At 40.8% G+C, this 25,744-nt stretch overlaps 2 protein-coding genes across 7 annotated transcripts; both read right to left on the reverse strand.

Moving 5' to 3' along the window:
* Nucleotides 1-116: 116 nt before the first annotated feature.
* On the reverse strand, nt 117-13,205 carry MED17 (mediator complex subunit 17). Its single transcript, XM_074816254.1, has 12 exons — nt 12,909-13,205; nt 12,387-12,553; nt 11,813-12,032; nt 10,312-10,448; nt 10,127-10,211; nt 8,871-9,023; nt 7,898-8,028; nt 6,666-6,850; nt 5,962-6,099; nt 4,875-4,992; nt 3,423-3,582; nt 117-1,623 (listed from the first exon to the last, which is right to left on the reverse strand). Exons 1-12 carry the CDS (start codon nt 13,138-13,140, stop codon nt 1,418-1,420), a joined length of 1,932 nt encoding a protein of 643 aa, XP_074672355.1. The 5' UTR covers nt 13,141-13,205; the 3' UTR covers nt 117-1,417.
* Nucleotides 13,206-13,684: 479 nt separating this feature from the next.
* Nucleotides 13,685-25,709, reverse strand: C2H11orf54 (chromosome 2 C11orf54 homolog). 6 transcript variants are annotated; one of them, XM_074816275.1, is made up of 12 exons: nt 25,601-25,709; nt 24,522-24,613; nt 23,994-24,060; nt 23,268-23,431; nt 22,774-22,897; nt 20,621-20,719; nt 19,594-19,667; nt 18,713-18,814; nt 17,565-17,741; nt 16,679-16,828; nt 16,006-16,122; nt 13,685-13,981 (listed from the first exon to the last, which is right to left on the reverse strand). In XM_074816275.1, the coding sequence occupies exons 5-12, from the start codon at nt 22,829-22,831 to the stop codon at nt 13,808-13,810; spliced, it is 951 nt and encodes a 316-aa protein (XP_074672376.1). In that variant the 5' UTR covers nt 22,832-22,897; nt 23,268-23,431; nt 23,994-24,060; nt 24,522-24,613; nt 25,601-25,709; the 3' UTR covers nt 13,685-13,807. The 6 variants fall into 6 exon arrangements, with proteins under 6 accessions (XP_074672376.1, XP_074672377.1, XP_074672373.1 ...); XM_074816276.1 differs by lacking the exon at nt 23,268-23,431; XM_074816272.1 differs by lacking the exons at nt 23,268-23,431; nt 23,994-24,060.
* Between the last annotated feature and the right edge of the window lie 35 nt (nt 25,710-25,744).

Raw genomic sequence — 25,744 nt, forward strand, 5'->3', positions numbered from 1 at the left:
CACAGAAGCAAGTACTTCAAGGAACCGAAATAACAAGATGTTCTACACTGGCAAACACCAATGTAAGTGCAATAGCTGCTTTAGAAACACACTGAGCAGCACCTTCCCACAAGCAGTTGCTTAATATGTATTTCCTATAACTACTCTTTATTGCTCAAGAATACAGCAAAATAACAACTGTTGCCATACAAGTATGATGTTCAATTCAAACATGTTCTATATGCAAGAAGTTCTCATGTATATACACATATATATACACACACACCCCTCATAACACACAATATGGACATAAGCCTGAACCAGTTCATACAGACAGGTTTCAAAAAGACCTTTAGCAATTAATCATCAAACAAAAGAAAAGCTTTGTGCAACACCTTACTAGAAGCTTCAAAAAGGCTACAATTACAGCCAAAAAACCCCAAACCATTACTTTTTTATTTTAAAAGAACTCAAAATAGCTGATCTTCAGGAGGATATTATTGTTTCTCTGGATGATAATTAGTGACAGTGCAGAAAAAAAAAAAAAACCACAATAAAACAACAGCACAAGCATGGAGATCCAAGGTCTACTGCATGAGTTACTTGCTTCTATCTGGACACGAATTTACACAAGCCACCCATGAACTCAAATTGCCAGAATTTTGCAAGCAGAGTAAGACCCTTTCCTCTATGTGCTTGCAAAAAACAAGAACAGAAAACACAAGCAAAGTAACCGACACCACATAGGCTCATCTATGGCCATCGGAAAGACATGTGCCACGAGCTGTGACTTTATAACACTCAAATCACTAAGTAAATATATCTCTTAAGAAGAAATGTCGCCCAGGAGCCACATCAGTGTATGAATAAACTTCAACTCAAGAATGTCACGCAGTGAAGACTGTTCCTTGATTCTTAAGTTTTGTTTAGCCTTAATTCTTGACAATGGTGTTCTGCTTCTCCTCTGGTATCCCACTGCTCAAATGAGTCCATTAGCTTCCTCAAAGATAGCCGTTCCCTGTGTACAAGCCACTAAGAGGCGTATCAATAGCACAATTCAATTCTAGTAACGTTCATCTTTCAGAAATACCTGCAAAGATCTATTGAGAAAAAGTAGGGGCAGGAGCGGAAAGGGAATGACTCTGAGAAGACACCTTTCATGTAGCAAAGGACTACTGAATTTAATTTTATAAAAGAAAAATACATTAATTAGCTATGTTACTCTAGATAGCGCAATCTGCAAAGATACAGCTGAAAGCTGTATTTTATATGTCACTGAAAAAAGTTTTATTACAAACACTACAGTGGACATATCTGTACAGGAAATAAATTTGGTTTTCTTGTATTGCCCCATAAGTTCCACTTCCCTTTGCTGCACGGGCAGTGCTTGTTCGCAGCACAGCGATGATTCAAAGCCCCCATGGAGGCTGACGGACCGTTAGCATGGAGTTAGGGCGGCCATGAGGAGTTCCATTTTATACACAAAGTTACGCCCTTCCATTTTATTCCACTGCACTTCCTTGAACGGCCCTCGAAGATGGTTCCACTTGTTGTCCTGCAGTACATCACCTTTGGGGAGATCCTTGCACTGACTCCGTGGAAACTGAACCATAACTTTGCTGCCACTTTCCGGACCATTACGTACTGTGATGAACAGAGATTTTTATGAGCATTTTTACACTGTAGGAATTCCTCATATTAAATATCCTTCCTCATATATGTTATACATTACTCCCACTCAATTCCAAACATGCTGAAAGCAAACAAGGGAAATTACCTTACTTTTATTTTCTCTTTCTCATCTCCCGCTTCTCTATAGTTTTGTTGCTTTAGCATTGCATGCTCTTCGTTAGAGCAAACCAGAGAAACACTTTTAACAAAAAACACCACACATACACCTTACAGATACATTTATTTTCCCCTAATGATGCCAGGAAGGACAAAGGGTTTTTTGCCAATTCTTACCTTAGATGTATTCCCCACAATTTTTTTGAAAAACACAATCAAAAAGATATTGTTTTTAGTGGATTTGATGTAGGGATGGTGGTGTTCTATTGGCTTGGATAGGTTTTTTGTGTTTTAATGTTGGAGGGTGGTGGTGATTGTTTGCTTGTTTTTTAAATAAGCAGTTAGGGAGATAACACTTAGCTTTCCCCTCACCTACCAAGCTAGACTTTTACAAAGACATGACTATCAGGCTGATTGAACATAATTTCTCCCTCATCAATCGATGCTGACTATTCCCACCATCACCTTCTTAGTATGTTTGGAAACTGCTTCTGGAACTGCTTTTTTGCCCCATCTTTCCAGCAATTGCAATGAGGCTGTCTGGACTGTAGTTCCCCAGATTGTCCTTGAATATAGGATGTGACATCTGCCTTCTTCCAGTCCTCAGGAACCCTTCCTGATCACCACAGCCTTTCAAATACAACCAAGAGTGGCCTTACAATGATATCAATTAGCTCCCTCAGCATTCATGGATACAGCCCACCTGGTCCTGTGAACTTGTGTACGTCTAGTTTATTCAAAGGTTCTCTAACTTGATCCTCCTCTACTGAGGGTAAGTCTTTTTTGCTCCAAAATTTCCATGGGTCTCAGGGACCTGGGATTCCTGAAGGCCAGTCTTAAGACCAAAGCAAATAAGGCATCAAGTACCTTGGCCTTCTCCATGTACTCTGCCGCCAGGTCCTCTCCCCATTTAACAGTAGGCCCACATATTCCCTGTTCTTCCTTTTGCTGCTAACAAAGCTTTCGAAGCTCTTCTTGTTGCCCTGTACATCCCTCACCAGATTCAACTTCAGGTGGGCTTTACCTTTCCTATCCCCATTAATACATGCTTGGACAGTCTATCTTCCTCCCAGGTCAACTGATCCTGCTTATAATCTCTTGCAGCTTCTTTTTTGTCATGAGTTTAGTCATGAGCTCCCTATTCATCCACACAGATTTGTCACCTTTGCACAAATTCCTGCACACAGGAATGACCATTCTTGAGCTTGAAAGAGGTGATTCTTGGAAAAAAAAAATAAATAAAAAATCTACCAGCTCTCTTGGACCTCTCTTCTCTCCATCCCATAGGATTCTTCCAAGAAGATCCCTGAAGAGACCAAACTCTGATCTCGTTCAGTCCAGAGCTGTGATCCTGTTTGCTTTGTTCCCTTCTCTCAGAATTTTGATAGTTTCTGTAATCTATTTTATTCTATGCTAATTCTAAGAAATATTTTCAAGCCTGTGTAAATTAAATCAGGTTAATATTAAGTTGCTTACTGGGCAAAGTATTACTTCAATTTCATGCACAAAAGCAGTAAGTCTCTAGGTTTTCATAGAATAATGTCAATTTATAGCAAAATACTCTAGAAACAAATCTCAGAAAGACACTTAAAAAGTCTGCAGAATTCACCTAAGAATTTTAAGATTTTTCATTCATTTGCAATAGAAAACACTACCTGAAATGGCATAGTCTCCATTTGGTGATGCTACAGTTATTGCTGATGCATTGCCAATACTCTCCACCGGCCCCAGACCAACGTGATTACTGAAACTCAGCACGTGCCATCCCATAACTTTCGCAAGCTGCTGAACTGCATGTACTTGGTGCTGTGACATCTGAAAGATAACAAAAGGTTCATCTTCTGTTCAGTATTTGCACACCACAGAAAGAATTGCTTACTGGTTTTACCAAGCATTTTTTCTTCCGCTGTACAGTAGTTTTTTATAAAAGTGACTTTGTCTTATAAGTTCTCTAGTTTCAGAGAAACTTTTTTTTCTTAACATATATGCTATGTAAGTGCTAGTAGAGCTTCGTGTTATTTGAATTTAGACTAGTTCCTTTGCAGACAGAGAAGACCACTGTATTAAGCACCTATGCAGTTAATTTTTCATAGGTATATGAGCTTATGCATTTTATTTAAGTATTGCTTTCAATTTACAAAAACCTTTATTTAGGTCTCAAGAACTAACTCAAGTGATACAAACAGGATTTTGAAATAAACCTTTCTTTGAACCTGAGACCTCTGCTGTAAGATATATAAAATCTGTGACAGTGTATCATAGCAAATTCAGGGAAAAAAAATGTTGAGGTTCTCAGATGCATGATTATCTCCATTAATGCTCAAGTGTAAGCACTGAGCTTTAAAAGCTTGTAAGTTTAAATGCTAATGTTTTTCTGTGTTAAGACTTGAACACTTGTAACAAGGAAGTATCTAGCACTGCTTAGCAGTTTTCTGTGAACCAACAAGTCTGAAAACAAAAAGAGATACCCTCAGCAGAATCTGTTTCAACTTGTTTTGTGTTGTGGAGTCTTGTATAACTGCAACAGGCCAACCACTGTTATTAAAGACCTGTATTTTGACTATTTATAATGCATAGCAGGTAGTCTGTCACTTCTGAATAAAACCAGCAGCTTGCTCTAAGCAATTAAGAAAACATAGTTCATTCAAATATCAGCTGATTTAGTAATGGCAGATGCAAAGTGAACATTAACAAGACAATACTGAAATGACAGTAATTGTGGGTTCATTAAGATCTTTACTGTAGATAGGACTTGGTTACACTAAGTTTCATATATTGAATACCTTATTGTCTGCTATGACTCTCACTGACTTGTTCTGAAGTAAGCAAAAACCTTAGTGTTCCCATAATGAGTAGCATAAAGAAATGTATTTTAAGTGGGAGAGAAAAAATATTATTATTACTGACCTTAGTAAAAACTGGCGTTTTAGTAACAGTTCCTAAAGTCACTATACAAACATACTGAAAAATTCAGTCATCCACCTTTCTATGTTCACTATCTTTATTTGAAGTTTTCTAACATTTTCTACATAGATAAAGGTGAGATTCTAACCTCCTCTGTTTCCCAAACACTACAAGAAAGGTAACAATAATATATATGAGTCTACCTGAGATAAAAGGAAATCCTGTAGCTCTTGCTCTTGATGGGATAATGTAATAACTCTTCCATCTCTATGTACAACTCTGATCTGTTCAATTCCAATGTTCAGCTGTAGTTGAATGGATCTTTGAAAAGATGCATATTTATTCAAAATGCATTACAACACTTCAGAAAACAGGAAGCTAAGAACACAGAATCCCTCCCATTCACTAACAAGAACTCTTAAGATGAGGATGGTGCAAAGTCTATAGAATACACAGCAATTCCAAACATTTCAGTTTCATCACTCACCACAACAGCTCCCTCTCTACTGCAGGGAACATATTCTGTGCCATGTTCCCAGACCTGGACCACTGCTTGTTCAGGTCAAGGAACCTCCTGAGGTGCCTCACAGCTCCCTGCCTGCCACTGCACCCAGGTTTCCTTCCAGAGGTGCAGAGGAAAATGGTGTGTACTCATGGCCTGTTCTATCCTACAGCCAGTACCTGGGCAACATATGTACTCTGGAACGGAGACTGCAAATTGAACCAATGACCGCAGTCTGCTCCACACTGTGGACACGGCCAGGGAGGACAGCTCAAAATGGAAGAAACAACCTCATCATCCACTGTCAATGCATTAGTTAATTCACTGCTGGTCAGCATACAGACATTTTTTTCTGGAACATGAAATCTCTTTATTGTGATGACAATGTCCATAGCATGAACTACATGAGTTCCATATTTCAGTACCTATGCAACCAAGCTAGGGCTGAGCACCCACTAGCTCTCTATGACCAGACTGGAAGTTTAGAGTCCAGCACATATAAAGATACTTTGGTTAGAGATAACTGAATATAAAGTAAATCCCCCCTTAAATGGCCACTTTCAATTCCTTCTTTGAAAGTAAACTGTGCTAGTTAATGAGTTTCTTCATTAAAGGGTAAAGTGGGTGAAGAGTTTTCTTAGGGCGGCTGTTCCCCCAACTCAAACACTCACACACAAATAACACAAAGATTTGTCTGAAGAGAATCTAAACCTGTAAAACACAACTTGAAAACACTCTGCCATTGCTGCATACTTCTATGAGAAAGATACATCCATTTTCAGACTTACTTGCATATCTGTTCGTACCCTTGAGAAGTTATTAGAACTTTAACACTAGATTCATAAACATCATTTATATTGGACCAGTGGGCCTGAATCTGAGGATCCTCAATACGACTAGCCAGACTGTCAATGGTTCGAGCAGTTCTAGAAGATAAAGACATATTCCATGAAAAATAATCTAGACAGTTTGTGCTGTTATCTTGTTAAAATGAAATGAATAGGCTTATTAGTTTGGGTGGGGTTTTTTTTGTGGCACACCAAAAAAAATAAAAGGCAAATTTAACAGAACTTTGGTCCACATGGTTCTATTTCAGCAACATTCTGGCGCTAATGAAGCACTCTTGTTTACTCTGAATATTTCACATACATTCTGCAGCAGTATTAAAGTGCTATTACTCAGTATTGGCTACTGTACAGCAAAGAATACTAAAAAAGATTTATGCAGTTTAAGAAAAATAGGGACAATTAGCAGAAGCCTACGTCATAACTGTTACAGTTCTCCAAGAAATCTTGATTTTTTATTTTTTTTTTTACTAGCTGAGTGTTGTTCACTCATGTTTCATTATATGCTACTGGTTCTTAGTACTTAAAGACTATTTTAACAGTGAAGGAAAAAGTAGCTAGTTTTAAGAACACCGAAAAAAGATCAACTGTGTTCTACATAATGGTACATTTTATTGTAATTTTAACAAGAATAGCTTGTGACCTACCTGCGCCTCAAAAAGATATGTTTTGCCTGCTTTATTATCTTTTCCAGAAGTCCTTCGTTCGACTGTAAAGAACTGATATCATTTTTATCAAAAGCCTGGGGTCCTGCAAGTCTCATTCTCTTATGGCCAAAAGGCGCACTAGCTGGATGTGGCATCACTGTTGAGCTCAGGGTTTGCTTGTGACACTGCAACAAAAAACAGATGTTATAAACAGAAGTGACTAAATAACGCATCTGCAAGAAATAGTACGTATACTACAATATGCTGCGTCATATCAGGTTTAAATGTACGTATTTTCAAAAGGTGCAACTTCTTTTACTTTATAAACTTGACAGCACTTTAAAGCCAGCTTTACACTCATCTGTCCCCCATGTTCATGCAGGTCTTGCAAACCTTATTGAAAATGATTTTTAAAAAAAGATGCTAGCTAACAAAAATTTGGTAGGATGGCAGTAGCTCCTAACAAGTCTGCCCTGTATATCTCTGGAAACAGACAGCATGGTCAAATAAAGGAAGCATTTTAGAGATAAAAAATGGAGGTACAAAAAGATTTAGTAACCTGTTCAAAGTCAAGAAAGGAAATTTGCATCAGAGCTGGGCACTGAGACAAAGCTTCATGAAACCTAGTTCAGTATTTTCAACACTGGACTATCCCACACAACTGCATGACTTGCAGAGCCATGCTCCAAGGAGATGAACACTCTGGAATATGGTTTTACAACTACTTAGACATCTAAAATTGTGCTCCCTTCCTGAACAGACGCAACCTCAACCTTTTACCCCAGGTCCTTCTGCTAGATTATATGAGAATCTAAAACACTGAAGCAGAGAAGCGGACCTCAAAAGAAGCGAAGTTATTATGGTAATTGATTGGTCTTTCTTCATAGGAGGATGGTCTGAACAGATGCTCACTTCAAGTACTTGACAAGCACTAATTATACACCAAGACAAAAGGGAGACTGATGAGTTGTACTGCAAAAACCTTGCACAGCTTTTCTGAAGTGAGCAGCCGGGCCTGAGGTTAAGAAAAGAACTAGCGTTCCATGAAAGCATTAACTGGAACTCCCTAACCACTTATACACACTAAAACTGAACAGTAGGTTGCCTTACACAAATGGATGGAAAGTGACTGGCCTCTAGTGGTACTCTGTTGTTACAACAGTGCCACACACTATGCAGAAGACGGAACAGAAACCCAAAATCTCTTCAGTACTTGATCATAAATGCATTACCTCTCTGATAAGTTGATGCAAATTATGTTCCAGAACATAGAGATGATCCTCTGGATTCTGTTTTTCAGAAGCAGACTTTTGTGATTTTTTGTCATTGGAAGAGTGACACAAAGAAATAGACAACTGCAAACCTGTACGAAGCAGATTAAAAAATAAAAATGAGGACACCGACAATTTTCAAGGACACCAAGAATTGCTTTTCTTCACCTTTTATAGTCAGTAGTTTTACAACCAGTATTCGCCGTATCAGAGAAAAATCAAAGAGTGATGTTGCAGAGCACAGCACCAAAGGCAAGTAAGACCTGCTACTCACTGAAGCATTGACAGGCCAACTATTAACTCACTAGGTCCATTTCACACCAATTTCTATGACTCAATTCCACACATAAAAAAAAAGGCCCCAGGACCCCATTCCTTCCCCAAAGAAGGAATGATTTACCATCATAAGGAATCCAGAAACATAATCTTCCCATGATATAATCAGTTGTGTACCCCTTGTAAGAACAGAGGATTCACCAACCAACTCTGAGCCATCTTCATGCTGTTTAATTATCCTCACTGAAGAATATGAGCCTCTGTTCTTCTGAAGACCCATTAACTGAAGTCCTAAATTTCACCTGCATGCAATTCAGGAGCAATGACTTATGCACAGCTCCAAACTGCAATGTGCACATACCATTACAGTTAACAGCTTTAAGTGCTGCTGACAAAAACCACAGTAACAGAAAACCAATCCAAAATCCACACAATAAGATACAAGTAAATCAGACACTAAAGTGCATTAGTTGAATTCTTCTATAATTAGCAAGCAAAATTCAAATTCTGGGAAATTCTGTTTTTCAAAACCTCTGAAAAACAAAGAGACTACTTTTTTCTAAAAAAACCTGAACACTAACGGAATCACATCAATCAGAATTTCAGTTCACGTTTAAGCAAATAATTGTAGATGAAAAAGTCTTAAAAAGTTTCCTACCCGGGAAAGGCTGAGAGATTATCTGATTTTTCACAACAATGTGAGGAATTTGTGATTTAATTTGAACAGCTTCTCGTGACAGTTGGGCAAAAATTTCTTTACATAAAAGAACATTCTGTGCAGTCTCCAACTTTGTCTGCCAGTGTGGAGAACCTGAAAAATACAAATCAATGTTTGCAGAAGGAAAGAGTAAAGAGAAGCTACCTTTTTGTTCAGACAGAAAGTACTGTGCAGTAGCTCTGAGTAAGCACTAAGGTAGTCAGTATCTTCTATACAAATTAAATATTTTCTGAATTTTATCTCAAGATTAAACAAGCACTTTAGGATAACACTAATGCATTTTACTTTGATTTTACATATATGTATATTATGAACTGCAACTCCCTTCTGGAACTGCCTGTTACATTCACAGGCCTTTTGTGAACTCTGCTTATGAACCTCTGCTTCATAAGTTGCAATTTAGTTTTCAATTATACTTCTAGCTTTATCGAATTCGCTCCACAATGAACCACCAAATAATGTTAAATTTATGTATGTGTTTTCACAGGATTTATAGGCCCAAAATTCTTGGAAGATTCTGGTCTGAGAAAGCCCACAAGCTCTACAGTGTACCCTGCGTACGACATGAAACATCTATGTAGTACAGCATACTGTATATGTTCAAGACAACACAAGCATCTGTGTCAGAGACCACTGTGAAATGAAATTCTGCCAGTTCTTTTTAATCCAAAAGGATGAGTTTTTCACATATTGACACTTATCAAATAAATCAATCTACTATCTGCCAGGCAAGCTGTTGGTAATTAAGGTGCATACTGCCAGCACAGTCTCAGATCCAGAGGAAACATACCAGCTACAGAAACAAATGATGCATTTTGGGCACAGTTAAGAGTGAACAGACAGTCATTCTGTTCAGTTGAACTAACGAGATGTAATTGGCTGAAACACAATACCTTGGTTTGCTTTTGGTTATGTGCTCAAACTTTTAATGACTAACAAAAGGTGTTCCAGAATACTTAAAATACAAATGTAGTAATTTTGTTTCAGAAACTGAGTAAACGCATATGAAAAACTGAAGAATTATGCTTTGAAAGCATCATATTTCCAAAGCCGAAGCAGCACCTAAACAGAAAATTTCAGTTTAAATGTTCTTGTTCACTCTTCTTTCAAGCTATATGCTAAAATTTTCAAATAAACATCATATGAAAACCCATTTCTTGAGACCATGCTTAAAACCAATATATAGCTAACTATACCTGGTTTTGATTTCGGCATGGGTCTTTTAAAGAGATTGACTGTCCCAAGGTCACCAATGTCTGGAGCTTGTTTCTGAATAGAAACCTAGGCAAAAGAGAACATTACTTGATGTTTGTTCTTTGTCGCAAGCATACAAATACCAAAACAAAACCCACATTACATTATTAAAGTTTCTCTGACAAACCTTGATATAGGCTGATCCCTCTAAATCACTTGGAATTTGAACATCTAAAGGACAGTAATCCTCAGGTATCTTTTTATCCAGGTCAATGTCAGTGTTCTTTATCACCTCAAATGTGCCATGATGAAGAAAAAGGGAGCCTAAGAAAGGAAGGACAGAGACATACATACTATATATAAAGCATCTTCTGCAAATAATGAAGCTCTTACCTCTGTTTTGGACAAACAGGTATTTCTAAGTCTCCAAACCTCCACAGTTGTGCTTGATTCAAATTTCTTAATGATTTATTAAAAAAAACAAGTGAATTAGAATGCTCATTTCAGCACAACAGCATCTCAGTCCTCTAGTGTGTGATGTGTAATGTTTTACAGTAATTTAGCAAGTAGTATTTAATGATAATGGGAGAAAACCAAGTGTTTCAACATGGTGTCAGTAGATGCAGGGATGGAGAGAAAAAAAAAAAAAGGTATCTGGTTAAAACAAGACAAAAAGTTAACTGTCCAAAGTTTTGCAAGCAAGTAGCTTAAGATGCAGCACCCTTACTGACTTAAAGGAATGCTGCTGCTGTTTGGCTTGAAGTCTTAAAACTATGACAATGTTCTGTCTGTAAAAGGCAACTGTACAGTCAGTCATTCAGGTGGGACTGATAAAAGCAGATGCTCACATCTGTCCTAGCTGCATCCTTTTTACATCCAGGGCACGGTTCATCTAGTTCAGGTTAGATCATCTAAAAAGAGACATATCCTGGGTTACATCTACAGCTTCTTCATGCACACAAGATAAATAACCCTAAATTTGTCCTTCCCCTCCTTCACCAACAACAACAGGAGCCCAACACAACCAGTTCCAGCCTGCTTTGTCATCTACATCTGAAGTTTTGTGAGATTCTGTATTCACTCTTTCACTCCATAATTTGCTCTAGAACTCTGGGCTGGTTACTCTCTCTGTGAAAGAATGCATATTCTCAGTACCATTTCTCACAAGGAATAATAGATATAATAAAACTAAACTATCTCCGATGACACTCTTTTAGTCTTTTTTTTTTTTTTTTTTTAGGTAGTCCTCCAAGGAGCAGGGAGTTAGACACGATGCTTATGAGTTCCTTCCAACTTGAGATATGCTTCTCGTATGCTTCTTGCTCAGAGGAAAATGCAGCATACTCAATTTTTTTTTAATGCTTTACAGACCAAATGTAGATAAAAGCCAAAGACTTACAAGGTCTACCTGTCAACTGATCAGCTACACTGTAATGCAGAACTGTTTCTGTAAAGTCATCTTCACTAGAATCCTACGCAGTTAGCCTTTAAAATCACTTTCTAGGACAAGGACAGCACAATATTTTTCCTGATAATGAAACAAGTCTCCTCCTTTTATAATCCTGTCTCATAATTACAATAAACTTTTATTAAATTATATTATTTATTATTATATTCCACCAGTTTTTAGTTACAAAAAAAGTCATAAATGTCCACTCTTAAGAAAAACAAAAGACCCTACTGTTTACCTGCACTTCTGTAGCTCAGATCACCAAGAATTTTGTCTCCCACTTTTCTTAGCTTCCAGTGTTGTCTCAGTCTTAGCAGCTCAGAATTGAAGTCTCTTTGTCGCTTATTTTCCTGGTTTTCTGCAACCGATTTGGATAATCTTTCTGCACCTTTCAGCAGGATTTGAGCTGCTCCAGCTAATGACTTCTTTTTTGAAATCAACTGTAAAAACTGAGGATTCTAGTAACAAAAAAAAAGAAAAAGCTATTTACACATTCTAAAAAAAATTATTAGTGGAAATGAACCAACAGTGACTGATAATTTGTTTTTGCTGGATATTCAATAACTTATTTAGAATAACTTTCACAACAGCATTATACAGCCAAAAACAGTATTTTAGCTTACAGCTTCAGCAGAGGCCTTTGAAATCAACATCACCTGCCATTCTCAGCCTTACCCTGACCCATAAAGTACTGTACCAGCACATCACAAGGAACATTTTACTAAATCTTTATGTATCATATATGAAAAAATCCAGTGAAATAAAATCTTTAGTATCAAGCCATACAAATGACACAACTAGGTACAATATACCTGTTTTGGAGGAAGGGGATCCTGCACAACTGGATCTAGAGTCATGAACTTTTTATCCTTGACAATGCTAAGAACATCATACAACACACACATCTCAGTCAAGGCACTTCTTAGGTTGTTCCTCACTGAATCCCAAGGCCAGAGGGATGGCTGAAATTTTACCAACCCTAGAAATAAAACAAAAGAAGGGAAAACAAAGGTACAGTGTAAGGCTCATTCTAAAACCACCGAGAGAACGTAACAGCATGAAATACAACACAACAGCATGATATCCGGAGCTATCCTTTTCCACTCTACCACTGTAATTGCTAGGACACGGTCACGAATATCCTGACCTGATCCACAGCCAACGGCGGGAATCCACGGGGGAAGGCAAACCACACCCAAGCGCCTGTGGGGCCACAGGCCGGGCACCGCCACAGCTCGGCGGGCCTCCGTCAGCCGCAGCCCGGCGGGAGAGCTCAGGCTGCGGGCCCAGCCGCGGGCCGACTGACAGGGAGCCGCGGGCCCGCCGCCCCTCACCTTCCTCATCCTCCGCCTCGCCCGGCTCAGCCCAGGCGCGGCCCGCTGAACCCGGCTCGTCCTCCTCCGAGCCGGAGCCCTGGCTGAAGTCGATGCGCTGCGCCAGGCGCGCCAGGTTCTGGGACATGGAGAGCGGCTGCAGGTAGGTCTCGCTGCCATCCAGCCCCACCTCCTGCACCTGCTTCTCGCACGCCGACTCGATGCTGATGCGCACGGCCGGCACGCCCGCCATCTTGGTGCGACCTCCGACCGCGGCCGCCGGGCGTGCGCGCGCCCCCCGCGCCGACTACGGGTGCCGGGCGGGCTCGGCGAGGGGGCGGGGCCAGCGCCGGGCGGGCTCGGCTGCCTCCGGAGGGCGCTCGGGAGGGGGCGGGGCCGGCCCGGCCTGAGGGGACGGTTGGGAGCGGCGCTGGGCGGCTGCGAATTATTTCCGCGGCCGGTCACAAGACGCCGCCGGTTTCCTTCTCCGTCTGCCGTCGCAGGCAAGCCCCGCCCGCGGTTACTTTTCAGAGGCGGTCACGCAGTTCTGCGCTGCTGCAGTTTTCTTTTACAGCGTTATTTTTGACCAGAAGCTGCTTTAACTCCTCATTCTAAACATAAATTCACTTCTGGTTCCCCGTCATCAGCTACGACCACGTAGGAAGCTCAACCAAATAGCAAGAAAAACACACCATTAATAATATTGCAATGAAATTAGTGATTCAATTCGGTCATAACAATTTCAATTACATGTTCGCCTGGAATTTCTCCCTTCGACAAAATTAAGAAGTCGGCACTTTACTGCTCTCATATTTATTCTTCTCTCTGATAAATGTGCATAATTAAAAGCGTTATAAAAAAATCAGTATTTGCATTTTAGAAAGATTAAATTGCTACGCCTTCCCCAGAGCCCGCCTCTTTCAGTCTCTCCCGACCAGGTGCGTCTCCTGGGGCCTGTCGATGCGGAAGAGCAGCTCGGCGGGCAGCAGGTACCCCCGGTACTGCACGCTGTCGGGGCTGGTGTCCTGGTGGTAGTGCCCTCCTTCCCCGTGGTGGCTGAAACAGTGGGTGTGCTCCACGCGCAGGTCAAAGCCCTGTCACCAGAGAAAGGCCCGTGAACACACACGTTCATGTGAACTGCGGTTAAAAGTCCGAGGATAGTCTGTCCTTTATACTGTGTATTTCCACGCGTCTCAGAGCCTGCTCCAACCATTAAGCAGTGAAAACTTGCAAGATGCTTGTGAAACTAGTAAGACAGAAGAAGGGGAGCTGTACAAGGCTTTACCAAAGGACATCAAAGAGAATTTTGAAACCCTGACAGCCCACGACTTTCAGAAGATCTCCCAGAGATTTTTTTTTTCCCCTTTCTTTCTATTGGGATTAAATAAAGCAGGTACACCAAGGAACCCCTACTGGAAATCAGAACCCCTTTGCTCTGAATGCCACAGACCCATGCGATAAAGGGACAATCTCTACTCCAATTCTGAGAGCCATCTTAGATTAAAATAGTAAGAACAGCAAATAAAATAACAACCAGTTTTATAAATCATAGACTCACAGAATGGTTTGGGTTGGAAGGGACCTTAAAGATCATCCAGTTCCAACCCCCCTGCCATGGGCAGGGACACCTTCCACTAGACCAGGTTGCTCAAAGCCCCGTCCAGCCTGGCCTTGAACACTGCCAGGGAGGGGGCAGCCACAACTTCTCTGTCTCACCACCCTCACAGTAAAGAATTTCTTCTTTATGTCCAATCTAAACCTGCTCTCTTTCAGTTTTAAACCCTTGCCCCTTCTTCTTTCACTACCAGCCCTGGTAGAAAGTCTCTCTCCATCTTTCTTATAAGTCCCCTTTAAGTAGTGAAAGGCCACAGTAAGGTCTCCCTGGAGCCTTCTCTTCTCCAGGCTGAACAACCCCAGACTCTCTCAGCCTCTCTTCGTAGGAGAGGTGTTCCAGCCCTCCGACTATTTTCATGGGCTCCTCTGGACCCACTCTAACAAGTCCATGCAGCTTTGGGTCCCCAAGAAAGACAAGCAGCACTCTAGGTGGGGTCTCTGGAGGCGAAGAACCACCTCCCTTGACCTGATGGCCATGCATCTTTTGATGCAGCTCAGGATATGATTGGTTTTCTGGGCATTGAGAGGATACTGATGAGTAATGCTATGGCATTTGAATGCCATCTTCTACTGCTGTCTCTGCAGTGACACTCAAACATTTCCAAAACCACAGGCTTTGCCCAGTGCTGTTGAGCTTGCAGTGGATACAGATGGGAGCAACCCAGCTACATCATGTCGCTGGTTGGTTCTGAATGGAGCAGCTGTTGATGGCTGTTTTCAAAGTACTGGTCAGTTGATTCTGGGAAGATGCCCACAGTTTAGTCTTAGGCCAAAGGCTACCACATAATGACACAAAGTCACATCCTTGAACACTTCCAAGCCTACAGCGTGTCTCATTTAACTTCGGAAAAATGTATTTTATATTACTTATGACTACATTGTTATTTATAAAATAGTCATTTTCATCTATGACTTCCTGGTTACTTTTAAATAAATAGTCTTCCTAATGATGAATATCTTAATGGCTTTTGAAACAAGACTGGTTTTTATCCTGAATTATTTGCTGTTGAATTTATTGCTGTGAAAGACGCTAGATAATTTTCTAGCATGAGGCTTTGCAGACTTCAATTTTCATTGGCAATTATGAGATACATGCTTCATATATTTCAACACAGCATCAGCAGAGCCAGTTGTTATGAAAGTGAACTATATGAACACACAGCTGAACAAGCTTCCATGCTCTTGACTTTTTTCCTGGCATGGCCAGCAGTGAATGCTGTGGGGTTTGTGATGCACACACTTGCACACTTGCAATTGGACTGGAACCATTAAATTCAATCCACTATGAACAGCCACTAGGTTTCAGAACAGATTGACCTAACCTCAATTCAAACCAGTGACAGAAATGAGAAGCTTCTATTTCATGACCCCACCTCTGGAAGAGTTTAACACAATATATACACACTCCTGTTCTTAAAAAAAAAAAAAAAGAAAAAAAAATCATATCCAGGACAAAATTCATTACAAGTCTCAGTTTACACTTAGAAATGAGGAAGAGACTCACTGGATCTCTGGAAACTATTACTGGCTGACAAATCAGTGGAGCCTTCATTTCAAAGAATTTGAGCCAGTTATTCACATCCTCATCGGTATTCAGAGGGCAGGCAGAAAACTCTGGAGGCTACAGCAAAAGTAAAAGCTTTATAAGCAAAAGGAAGACACTTCTATCGACATACTTTTTCTCTAGCAACTTTCCTTCACTTTTCCCCTCCCCACTAATCTGTTTACACTCCTCCTTGCCTAAAAGAAACTCACCAGTGCCCATTACTGGGTTTCTGCTAGAAATGGAAATGACCAGGATATTGTTTCTCTCATTGCACAGTGAGGATTCTCCTCCTGGTACATTTTAGAAACTCAGTTATTTTAAAAAAGTCTATTGCTTCTTTCCAAGTATCATGTCAGTTCATGTATTTAACTTTAATCCATTTTACAATAGTTCTACACTCCTTTAGCTGCCCATAGATTTCAAAAGAAAAGATGACAGTATTAAGGCTGAGTAATACAATGTAACTAGTTTTGTAATGTCAGCAACTTACTTCAATACACTGCTTATCCTAACAGTTTATGCATACATTTAAAAATACAAAACAAAGTGAAGGCACTAAGATGTTACACCCTGATTTATATTTCTGTTTTCAGAAAGATAAAGAAAGTTACATGAATTGAGAACAACTTACCATAACGTGAATCTTTGCTTTCCCCTTCTGAATGATAAATGTACCACCCATCCCAACTGGCTTTTCTCCATAGTGTTTCTCTAAAGTTTGTCTCAGACAAGACACAAAGTTAAGTTCCCCAGTTCTTCCATTGGCTTTCACTTCAATGACCTGGAGAATAAAGTTAATTTGTCACTGCAGTCTCCCACTGCAACAATCTGCAAAGGTCCACGAAAGTTGCTCTGAAAATCTCACAAGTTTACTTTTTGAAAATGTGAGTTTCCCTACAAGTGCTGCTCCACTTGCATTCTTCCAGTACCTGACCAACAATCTTTCCTGACTTTCTGTGTCAGGAAAAAGCCCAGCTTTGCCTGTGAAGGATGCTGGGCAGCAAGTGATACATAGCAACTCATACATGAGACAATGATATAAGCAACTCCTTTCTGTCCACCAGCTGGCTTCCACTCTGTTATAAAGAAACTCTTGAAAACAGAGAAGACTGCTCAGTTTCCATGCACTAGTCAGGTTGACGATTGCTTCACCAACACCTCTTTGTGCTAGATGTGTTGGGAAGAAGCATTTCTACAAAAAACTAGACAAGTGCCCAACCTGATTTACACGGGTCCATTGTACAACCATTACTTTAAATCACTGTTAGTTTGGACTGGATTTGGATAGATGATTTATGATGGAAAAGTTCTAGTAAACTAATAACTATCCGTCAAACCTATTTCTGTCTCCACCAATTCTTCCCCTTGTTCACCGGCATCAGTTCCTTATATTCGGATATTTCTTTCATGGAATTACTACTATTATCATAGAAAACTCATAGGGGAATGCTGAAACATGAGTTTCTGTACAGCCACAAAGCTCTACAAGCAAAGTCACCTTTGATCCAAGTACGTACCTTACCAGGTTGGCCCTCACTGGCATAAAGGTTGGCCAACAGCCCAAACTCACAGTCAGTATATTTACTGCTATACTTCTCAAGCAGGCACCCTTTATCTGCAGGATTTATCTGAGCAATGTAGCTCCCATTTACAGCAGGCTTTTTTTCACTCTTAGTTTGAACAATAGGGATAAGCTGAGAAAAATAACATGTAAGAATAAGTCAAGCAAGTCAGTAAGAATATGTAAGAGTCAGTCAAGTGAATAGAGCTCACATAAATGCAATATAAGCTTTGGACCATGACCCTAAGAAATAATCTCCTTCGTCACACAGCTCTGCCTCTCAGGATGAGGTCTGTACTGCTAAGAAAAACGCACTAATACTGTAATGTAATTGAAAACTCCAGAGACAGCTTTACTTTTTCTGGACAGTTAAATTTCATGTTATGTGAAGATGAATGCTAGTGTTAAAAAAAAAAAAAGTAAAAAAAGAAGAAAAAAAATCTAACCATTGAGATCTGAGGCCTGCATGCAAGTACTGGAATTCTCTGGAATACTTTCTCAGTGTACAGTAACAACTACTATTATAGTGGCACAAATTTAATGCTGAGATGGACTATCTCATCTGCCAATAAATGCATCAAAAAGAGATTGCAAGACCAGAGGTTTACAATTGAAAAGGCTCTTGACTAACCAAAGCTTGCACAAGCAGTAGTTTTCATCTCCCGCCTCTCCTGCAGGTGGTTTGTATGTGTATCTTTAAAATTTACAAAGGTAAAACAAAGCCGTCCAAGAGGGCAAAAGACAGGGAGTATTTCAAAGGCATTTACCAGTAACTTTGTCAAGCATTTCTAAATCTTGTCATTAAAACCTCTAGTCAGGTCTTTGTCAATCAGTTCCAAAAAAAATCATGTTTCTTCCACGCTTCAAAGCAATCACATGCTTCCTGGAGAATTACAAGTTAAAAATTAATCTTCGGTATCTCCAGTGTATGCACCTCACTGGCTGGCCCTCATCTGAATTCCTTCTAATACGTTTTTTGTGCTTTTGGCACAAATGGTGTTTATTAAATGTTTTGTTGGAAAATGGAGATACCCAGCATGATACTGCTCTACTATTATAATACTTCCATGAATTAATTGAGAACCATCACACTTATTTACTGACCTCAGCATTTACTCCAAGAATCTTAGATGAAGCAGCTCCAGCTCCAAGAATGAAAGCTCCAGGCAGCTCTATGTCTTTTGCAACTGTATTTAGATCATAAACCTGCAAAAGAGAAACAATCCTTTGATTTTGGTGTGGTGCTCTAATTCGGAATTGTCATTCCGTTCACTGTAACCTCTGGATGCATTTAATTCACAACGCCTTCATTAGTATTTTGGATAATTAGGTTGAACACAGTTTCTAAACAACACAACATTTGTTACTAACAAATCTGGTACATGTCCATTTGTTTTCTGAAAGATAGAGTCTGCCTGTATGTTCCCCTGGCATTTTACCCAAAACCAGAATTATTTTTCTTATTGAAATTTATATTTGTGTAAAATAAAAAATGGAAGGGAATATCATATAGAAACAGATGGGGTGAGGTGTCAGAAAGGAGACATAATATTCTTGGAAAAGGACAGTAATGTGAACCCAGTGTTGGCCTGAAAATGCAAATATGGACAGTTTTTACACAGAGACGTGGCTGTGACTTGAAATCACAGGCATGCAGCAAGCCATATATAAACATGCAGACAAACCCCTTGTCTAGTAGTTCCTTCCATGGCTCCTGTCACAGATGGTATGTATCCAAAACTATCTTGTATTTGAAGGCAGGAGAAGATGAACCATCAACCACGATATTGCTACGCTGTGTTAAGATTTCCTGACATAGTCTATGTTTAACACAGAATCCATCTCATGAAACGCTGAAAAGTAAGTCTCTTTCACAAGTGGAATCTTACAGTATCCATTAGTCCTTAGTTTTGTTTATATTTCAACAAGATATTGCTTTTCTTTTGACAAATGTATTAAACCCCACAGCTGCAGGAAAAACTCACTTTTTCTTTTTGTACAACAGGTATGAGGTAAGGAACACCTCCCACATCTGCTATTCTAGGCTTTCCGCAGATTCCTGGAAGAATACAGCCAGTCAGTTTAGTAATCTAATAATCTTGGTAATCTAACCTAATAATCTTAAATGGGCATGCACTCTAACCCACCAAAGAACTGGTTCCTCAAACTTCTAAAACCCTTTGAGAACACTATTTCCCAAGCATGCTTAGATAAAGTGTTGCACTATTAAGAAGTCCAAGGACAGTAAGCTCTAAAATGATTCACAGTAGGATTTAATGCTAGGCAACCTGTTGTAAAATTAACATTCTCTAAGCACAAAAAAATATTACAATGAGCAACAACTGCCATTTGCCAGTTCTCCAGTAAGATGCTCTCACCACAGAGTGGATACCCCCATTGGGACTCCAGTTGCAAAATTTCAGCAAAGCTGGATGCCCAAGTCTCAGGACAATTCATCCCACTTGTTTGGACAGGTATTTTAAGAAGGGATGAATCACCTTCTGGAGGTGTTTCTTTCACTACGTTGATGACAGAGGGAATCAGATAAGTAGCACAGATGACACGTCTGTCTTCCAAACAGCTAATGTCAAAGAAGATCAGTCCCACTTAGAATCAAACACTTTCACTTCACCAATGTACATGAGCGGCAGAAATTTAAAAATGAATGGAAGGTTCAGACAGTGATTGGCATGGATCTGAAACATTTCTCTATCTGCAAGATAACTTAATTTCAAAACCTCTTCAGTGCACTAAATAAAGCTTATTTCATAAGTCAGTATTGCAATAATAGGTTAAGAAAAAAAATTATGACAAGTACTTGGTAATGACTTGTCCTTGTTCATACATCAACTAGGAAGCAAATCCAGAAATAAAATGTAGCTTTCCTCTCATGCATATTCTTTACCTGAAAAACAATTTAAGCTCTCCCAACTCTTTAGAAGATCAACACCAAGTAGTATCAGGTAGAAAGAACTGGAGAAGTCTTAGTGGAAGACAGGAATGAGAGGTTACCTTTAGCAGGAAAGTTGAAGGGTTCCTGAGTCAGATCAGGACAGTCTACAACAGAGACTTGAGCATCAGCAAAGTTTTCTTTAAGCCCTTTCTGCAAAACTATAATAAAGAATAATGGCAAAGTTATCAACAATGAAAGGAATGAAAAATTATCAAGAGTTTGACAAGTTACTAACAACAATAAATATATCTGTTTAGGCTTTTTTCGGCAAGATCCATTAAAGGACTTATGCCTACCCTAAGTAACTCCATTGCTTTAAATGTTATTGTTTCTAAGTACTTGTTTACTGATAATTGTTAGCTACCACATTAATTCATTTTAAGAATTTTAAAAACCTTTAAATTGAAATACAGTAACTGACTGCTCCTAGTAGCACTAGGAACAGCACGATGTGAAGTAACACGGATAAACTTAAACCACATTCATCAGTGGTTTTGCTTCACAAGAGCAGACAATTATGATCACAGTCAAATATCATGTAAGAGCAAAGGAGGAATTAAGTTTTAGCTGAAGTGACAATCAGTTCTTTAAATATATTAACTAGACTGTTTGCAATAGCTTGATTATATTCTCAAACTGTCTCTGCTGTCTGGAAACTTCTGCTGTCACAGGATACTGCCTGTCATGTTTATGTTCATATGGAGATTTTCTGGCAAGTGACACTATCAGTACAAGACTGATAATGAATGGTTTAGGTGATAATGAACAGACCCAAATCTACTTTTGGTTTTGCTCCATATCAATGTTTTTGGGCTCAGAACCTACAAAGTCACTCAAACAACAGGGAGGATTCTGACTTAGACAAGTGCACTGTTTGGAAACAACTTCCAAACCTTAATTGAGTGTGGGATTGCCTTCACATACACTGCTCCAAATACCATGTTAAAAGGTCCAAGTTCTTTCATGCCTGGGGGTCGGCTTTAGCAGATGTCTCAAACTAAGGAACAGAAAATTCAGTCTGTGATCTCAAATCAGGCAGTTCCTTATTTACTTAGAAGACTTTCCTGTGCCTTTGTTTCCTCCAGTCAGAATTTCAGCTGTACCTTACTTTTTCGGAGCAGATTTACCAAGCTGTTGACCACAGGGCCAGTAGAAGGTATCTGGCAGGTTTCTAAATACATCTCAGTACCTTCTGATAAGTGAAACAGGACAATAAAAGGGCATTCCTCAAATTATACTCAAGAGCTGAACAGCAACAAAATTCACAGCTTACAGGAGGTCCTCAGGACAGACGGGGAAAAAAAAGGAAAATTCTGCTTCATGACCCGTCTTTTCTGCTACTGTTTTAGGCTGTTCTACTTCAAGTACACGCTGATCTCTGCTGAGCCCACTATAGCAGCCCTGGCCTACTGCCCCAGCCTGACAGCTACTGGGTGAGAAAAGCACTGAGAACCACTGCTGGGACCACACTTCTCAAAGCATGGAAATGTCAGACTGACACAGATTTGGGAGAGTGGCAGACTGAACTTGAGGACCTCTCAAAGAAAAACAACCTTTAGTACATCTGCTGCGGGAGACAGACTGCCAGAAGGAATAATGCCTTCCTACTAGGGCAAGGAAAGAAGCTCATAAGCAGGTGGGTTGGACCAAATCACCTCCAGAGGTCCCTTCCAACCTCAACCATTCTGTTAGTATGAGCACATTTTGTGAAGGCTTTGGAAAGAAACAAACTAAATAAAATGTTTCCTGTGACCTAGTTCTAAAGCAATCACCAAAAGAGGAGCCAACTAGGTTCAAGCAAGAGGACCTGCCATGCTATATACTGCATCTTCTCAGCTGTGTTTTGAGTAGTCTTGAAAGAGAAAGAGTAGAGGAAGACAGATGATCCAATATGTGTAATAAGTTTGGTCTGTAATTCTTGAACATTCACAACCCATGCACAAATCTGCAAATGCAGCCAACAGTTTTAAAGGGTTTGAGAGCCTGTGTGTGTGCTTAAATATCATTGGGGTTTGGGAGAGGAGTCACTGTTTGCTTTAAGGAAATAACAGCATATAGAAAAATACAGCATATAGAAAAATACAGCTTTTCTTTACACCTCAGTGTGCTAAAAGCAGGAACATTCTGCATGTACTAGCTGTAGAAAGGTTTTGATAAGAGCCTTTAAGTTTGAAGAGTACATTATAAGTTTGTAACACGCTGCATGACTTACCCCCAGCAAGCTCCTCCAGACTTGGAACGTGAAAAGCAAACCTTTCGACTTTGGCCATTTCCTAATTGGTGCCAATTTCTTCAGGTAAGAAATTACAAAATATCACGCAGTAGCAGTGACTGATCTGTCAACAAGGATAATAGTTTAACAATTAAAACAGGCCGTTTTCAGTATGTTACTTATTGTTTAATTTCACTCAAGAATACATAGACAACAGTAGAATTGTAGTTCTGCCATAAAGGAAAGACTAGCAGCTTCAGTATTAGTTTTCTTCAGCGCTTTGGAAGAAGATGTGTCTGTCAGCTCTAGAGCTAGCTCAGAGCATTGCATATGCTAGTCCTCAAGCTTACAACTGGGTGTAGGCAAAACACATCCAGTTCAAGGGACAGGTCAGGAGATTTATCTGTTCTCTGTAAGCCTGGAGTCATAATTTGGGTTTGAAAGAAAACTGGGCTTTTCTGAGCACATTAGCCACCTCCTCAGGTTCTCCCTACCTTAATGTTTACTTTTCCAGCATTGGCTATGGTGGACTTTCAACTTCAGCTGTGACATGGTCTCCAATTGATTCTGGGCATGTGTTTCCCCTTCCAGAGGGGAACAGGCTAGCAGCAAAATAAGAAACAAACAGCAGCAAGTTCTGCAGTATCAGGCTCTGTAACTGTACAGAAAGTTTTGTTTGAACATAAGTTTAAGAATCCCTTTACAAATGAACTATATTTCAGTCAGCCTTGCAACAGCAAAGTCAGCTACTAGGGCAAACCACTAGCTCAGGGCAGAAACAGCTGATTATACACTACCTACATATCAGCCACAGCAATCATTAACTCCTTAGGCACATGTTTGCTGCACACAGCAGCAGAAGAAAATGGGTCCCCACTCATCCAGACTTCAAGCCTTGGAGGAAAAAGCCAAAAACCTAACTACAATCCCAGACCTGACAGAGCTTTTGTTAGAAAGGACTATGACGTGAGCTAGCCATTTATGTATACTTTTAGCTTCTATTTTTAAAAAATCCTAGCTTTTATGATTTTTGACAATCATAACTGTCCTTATACCATCAGCCTCTTGAGTCTGCATAAAGGAAAAAACCCAGCAGAAAAAAGAAATAAAAAGAGTTGGGAGATCATATCAGTCACCTAACTGAAGTCTTTGAGCTAAAAGTTCAGCCACCCCAAATTACTGCTGCAGCAAGCAGTAGAGAAAGGGAGAAAGACAGCTACCTGTGTATAGTAATTCTCTATTAGTTGGTCTTATCCATCTCCACAGGTGATTCCCTCCCTCCTCTGGCTGTGGAAGAGAAAGTAACAGGCTGGATTTGGTGCCTCTGGGAGAAGTCTACTGTCAGATGGAGCAATTCATACCCTGAGACTTTAAGTGTGCACTGAACACAAAAAAAGGAGCAATTAGAGAAAGAAAGTGAGAAGATGGCTTTGGCAGCATTGTTTTAGATGACCCTCATCCCCTCAAGTAGCTTTTGCCACTTCGTGAAGGAGGCTGTGCCAGCACTCAAGACACCAGCTGAAAAAGTCCTGAAACATACTGAGAAGACAGGCTAAAACTACTGTTGTGCAAAAGGCGGAGGCAAGACTTGGACACAGTTCAGATAAGCAGGCTCAGCTAGAACACCTAGACCATCACCTGCTGTTTAAAGGACAGGAGTCAGTTCCCCACAGTCAAGAAAGGAGAGAAATACTGTGGGAAAAGCTTGACGTACCATAATAATCCAATTGTCAGACAGTAGTCCTTACCTGGAAGGACACAAAATAGAAGTAGATCTATGAGTCACCACCTCAAGGACAGCATTCACAGAGGAGTTTGTGTGGTGTGGGAGAGGGAGAACCTGGAAGGAGACAATAGACAACTAAGATCCATCATGAAGGGGTGGAGTGACATTGAATTACTACAGAACACTTCCAAAGAAAGAACACAAATGCTAAAGGGATGATAAGATTATTAGATCTGTGATGGTGCAACAAGAATGGAGAGAACAAGCATCTAAAAAGACTTTAAAAGTCTATCTTTTTGAAGCAGAAAGGAAACATTAGAGGGAGTAATCAAGGGCCAGGAGAATGTAGATGAAATGGGAACAACTATATTAATGGGGTGTGGGAGGGGGTTCTCTAGTATCAAAACCTGAATTAAAACTAGCTTGGAGGGTAGAAGCCAGAAAGGAGCAGTTATACGCAGGGTAGAGATGAGTCAAGGCGAGGGAAGAAGAAATATCAGGGAAAAGTTGAGGGTGGGAATCAGTAAGAAAAGAGAAACGTAGCAATGGCACCAAGAAGAGCAAAATATCTCCAGACGCATCCGCAGAGGTTGTGTTCCTCAGCTGGGGCGATGTAAAGGAGATCCCGTACGTGGCAGAGGAAAGCTGCGGGGCGGCAGAGGCATCTGCCCGAGCGGCTGGGATGTGGGGAAGGGACGGGGAGGAACGGGCGGGCCAAGCGAGACTGGGCTGCTTAGGGAGCATCCAGGCAGTCAAAGGCAGCAAAGAGCGCTGGAGCGAAGAAGCACGAGAGCTGACACTGCACTCGGCGTGGCTGCGGGAGGAACTAAGGAATTACTCAGGCTGGAGCCGCCAGCTCGGGGGAGATTGGGCGGCAGAGAGAAGAAGAGGCAGGAGAGCAGTAACGAGAGGCCGACCGGTGCAACGAGCAGCTCCTCGGAGTCTGACGCCGAGCGGGGAGCCCGGACCCTCCGGGCGGGGTGGGAAGCGGTGGAAGGGGCAGACAGCCGGGAACTGCTCCGCACCACCCGAGCATGCAAAGGCGCTGGGGACGATCCCTGACCCCACACCCAACCGCCGCTCCCGCCTGACCGCACGTACCTGCCCCGCTGTCCGGGCTGCGCGGCTGCACCGCCCGCCCTCCGCCGCGAGCCGGCCCCGGGGCCCGCCCGCCCCGCCACCCCCAGCATGGCGGCCCCGGGGCCCGCCCGCCCCGCCACCCCCAGCATGGCGGCCCCGGGGCCC

Source organism: Strix aluco, chromosome 2 (assembly GCF_031877795.1).
Source record: "Strix aluco isolate bStrAlu1 chromosome 2, bStrAlu1.hap1, whole genome shotgun sequence".
Taxonomy (NCBI): Eukaryota; Metazoa; Chordata; class Aves; order Strigiformes; family Strigidae; genus Strix; species Strix aluco.

Bases quoted from the DNA above. Each gene is read 5' to 3' on its own strand.
- C2H11orf54 (XM_074816272.1), bottom strand. From the start codon at position 22,831: ATGGCCAAAGTCGAAAGGTTTGCTTTTCACGTTCCAAGTCTGGAGGAG. The intron at 19,668-20,620 runs GTAACCTCTCAT...GTATTCTTCCAG, and splicing joins CTTCAACTTTCCTGCTAAAG to GAATCTGCGGAAAGCCTAGA. The intron at 16,123-16,678 runs GTAAGTTGTTCT...CTTTTGCTGTAG, and splicing joins AAGCAAAGATTCACGTTATG to CCTCCAGAGTTTTCTGCCTG.
- MED17 (XM_074816254.1), bottom strand. From the start codon at position 13,140: ATGGCGGGCGTGCCGGCCGTGCGCATCAGCATCGAGTCGGCGTGCGAG. The intron at 12,033-12,386 runs GTATATTGTACC...TTTTGTTACTAG, and splicing joins ATCCCCTTCCTCCAAAACAG to AATCCTCAGTTTTTACAGTT. The intron at 1,624-3,422 runs GTAGTGTTTTCT...TGTTCATCACAG, and splicing joins TGGAGACTATGCCATTTCAG to TACGTAATGGTCCGGAAAGT.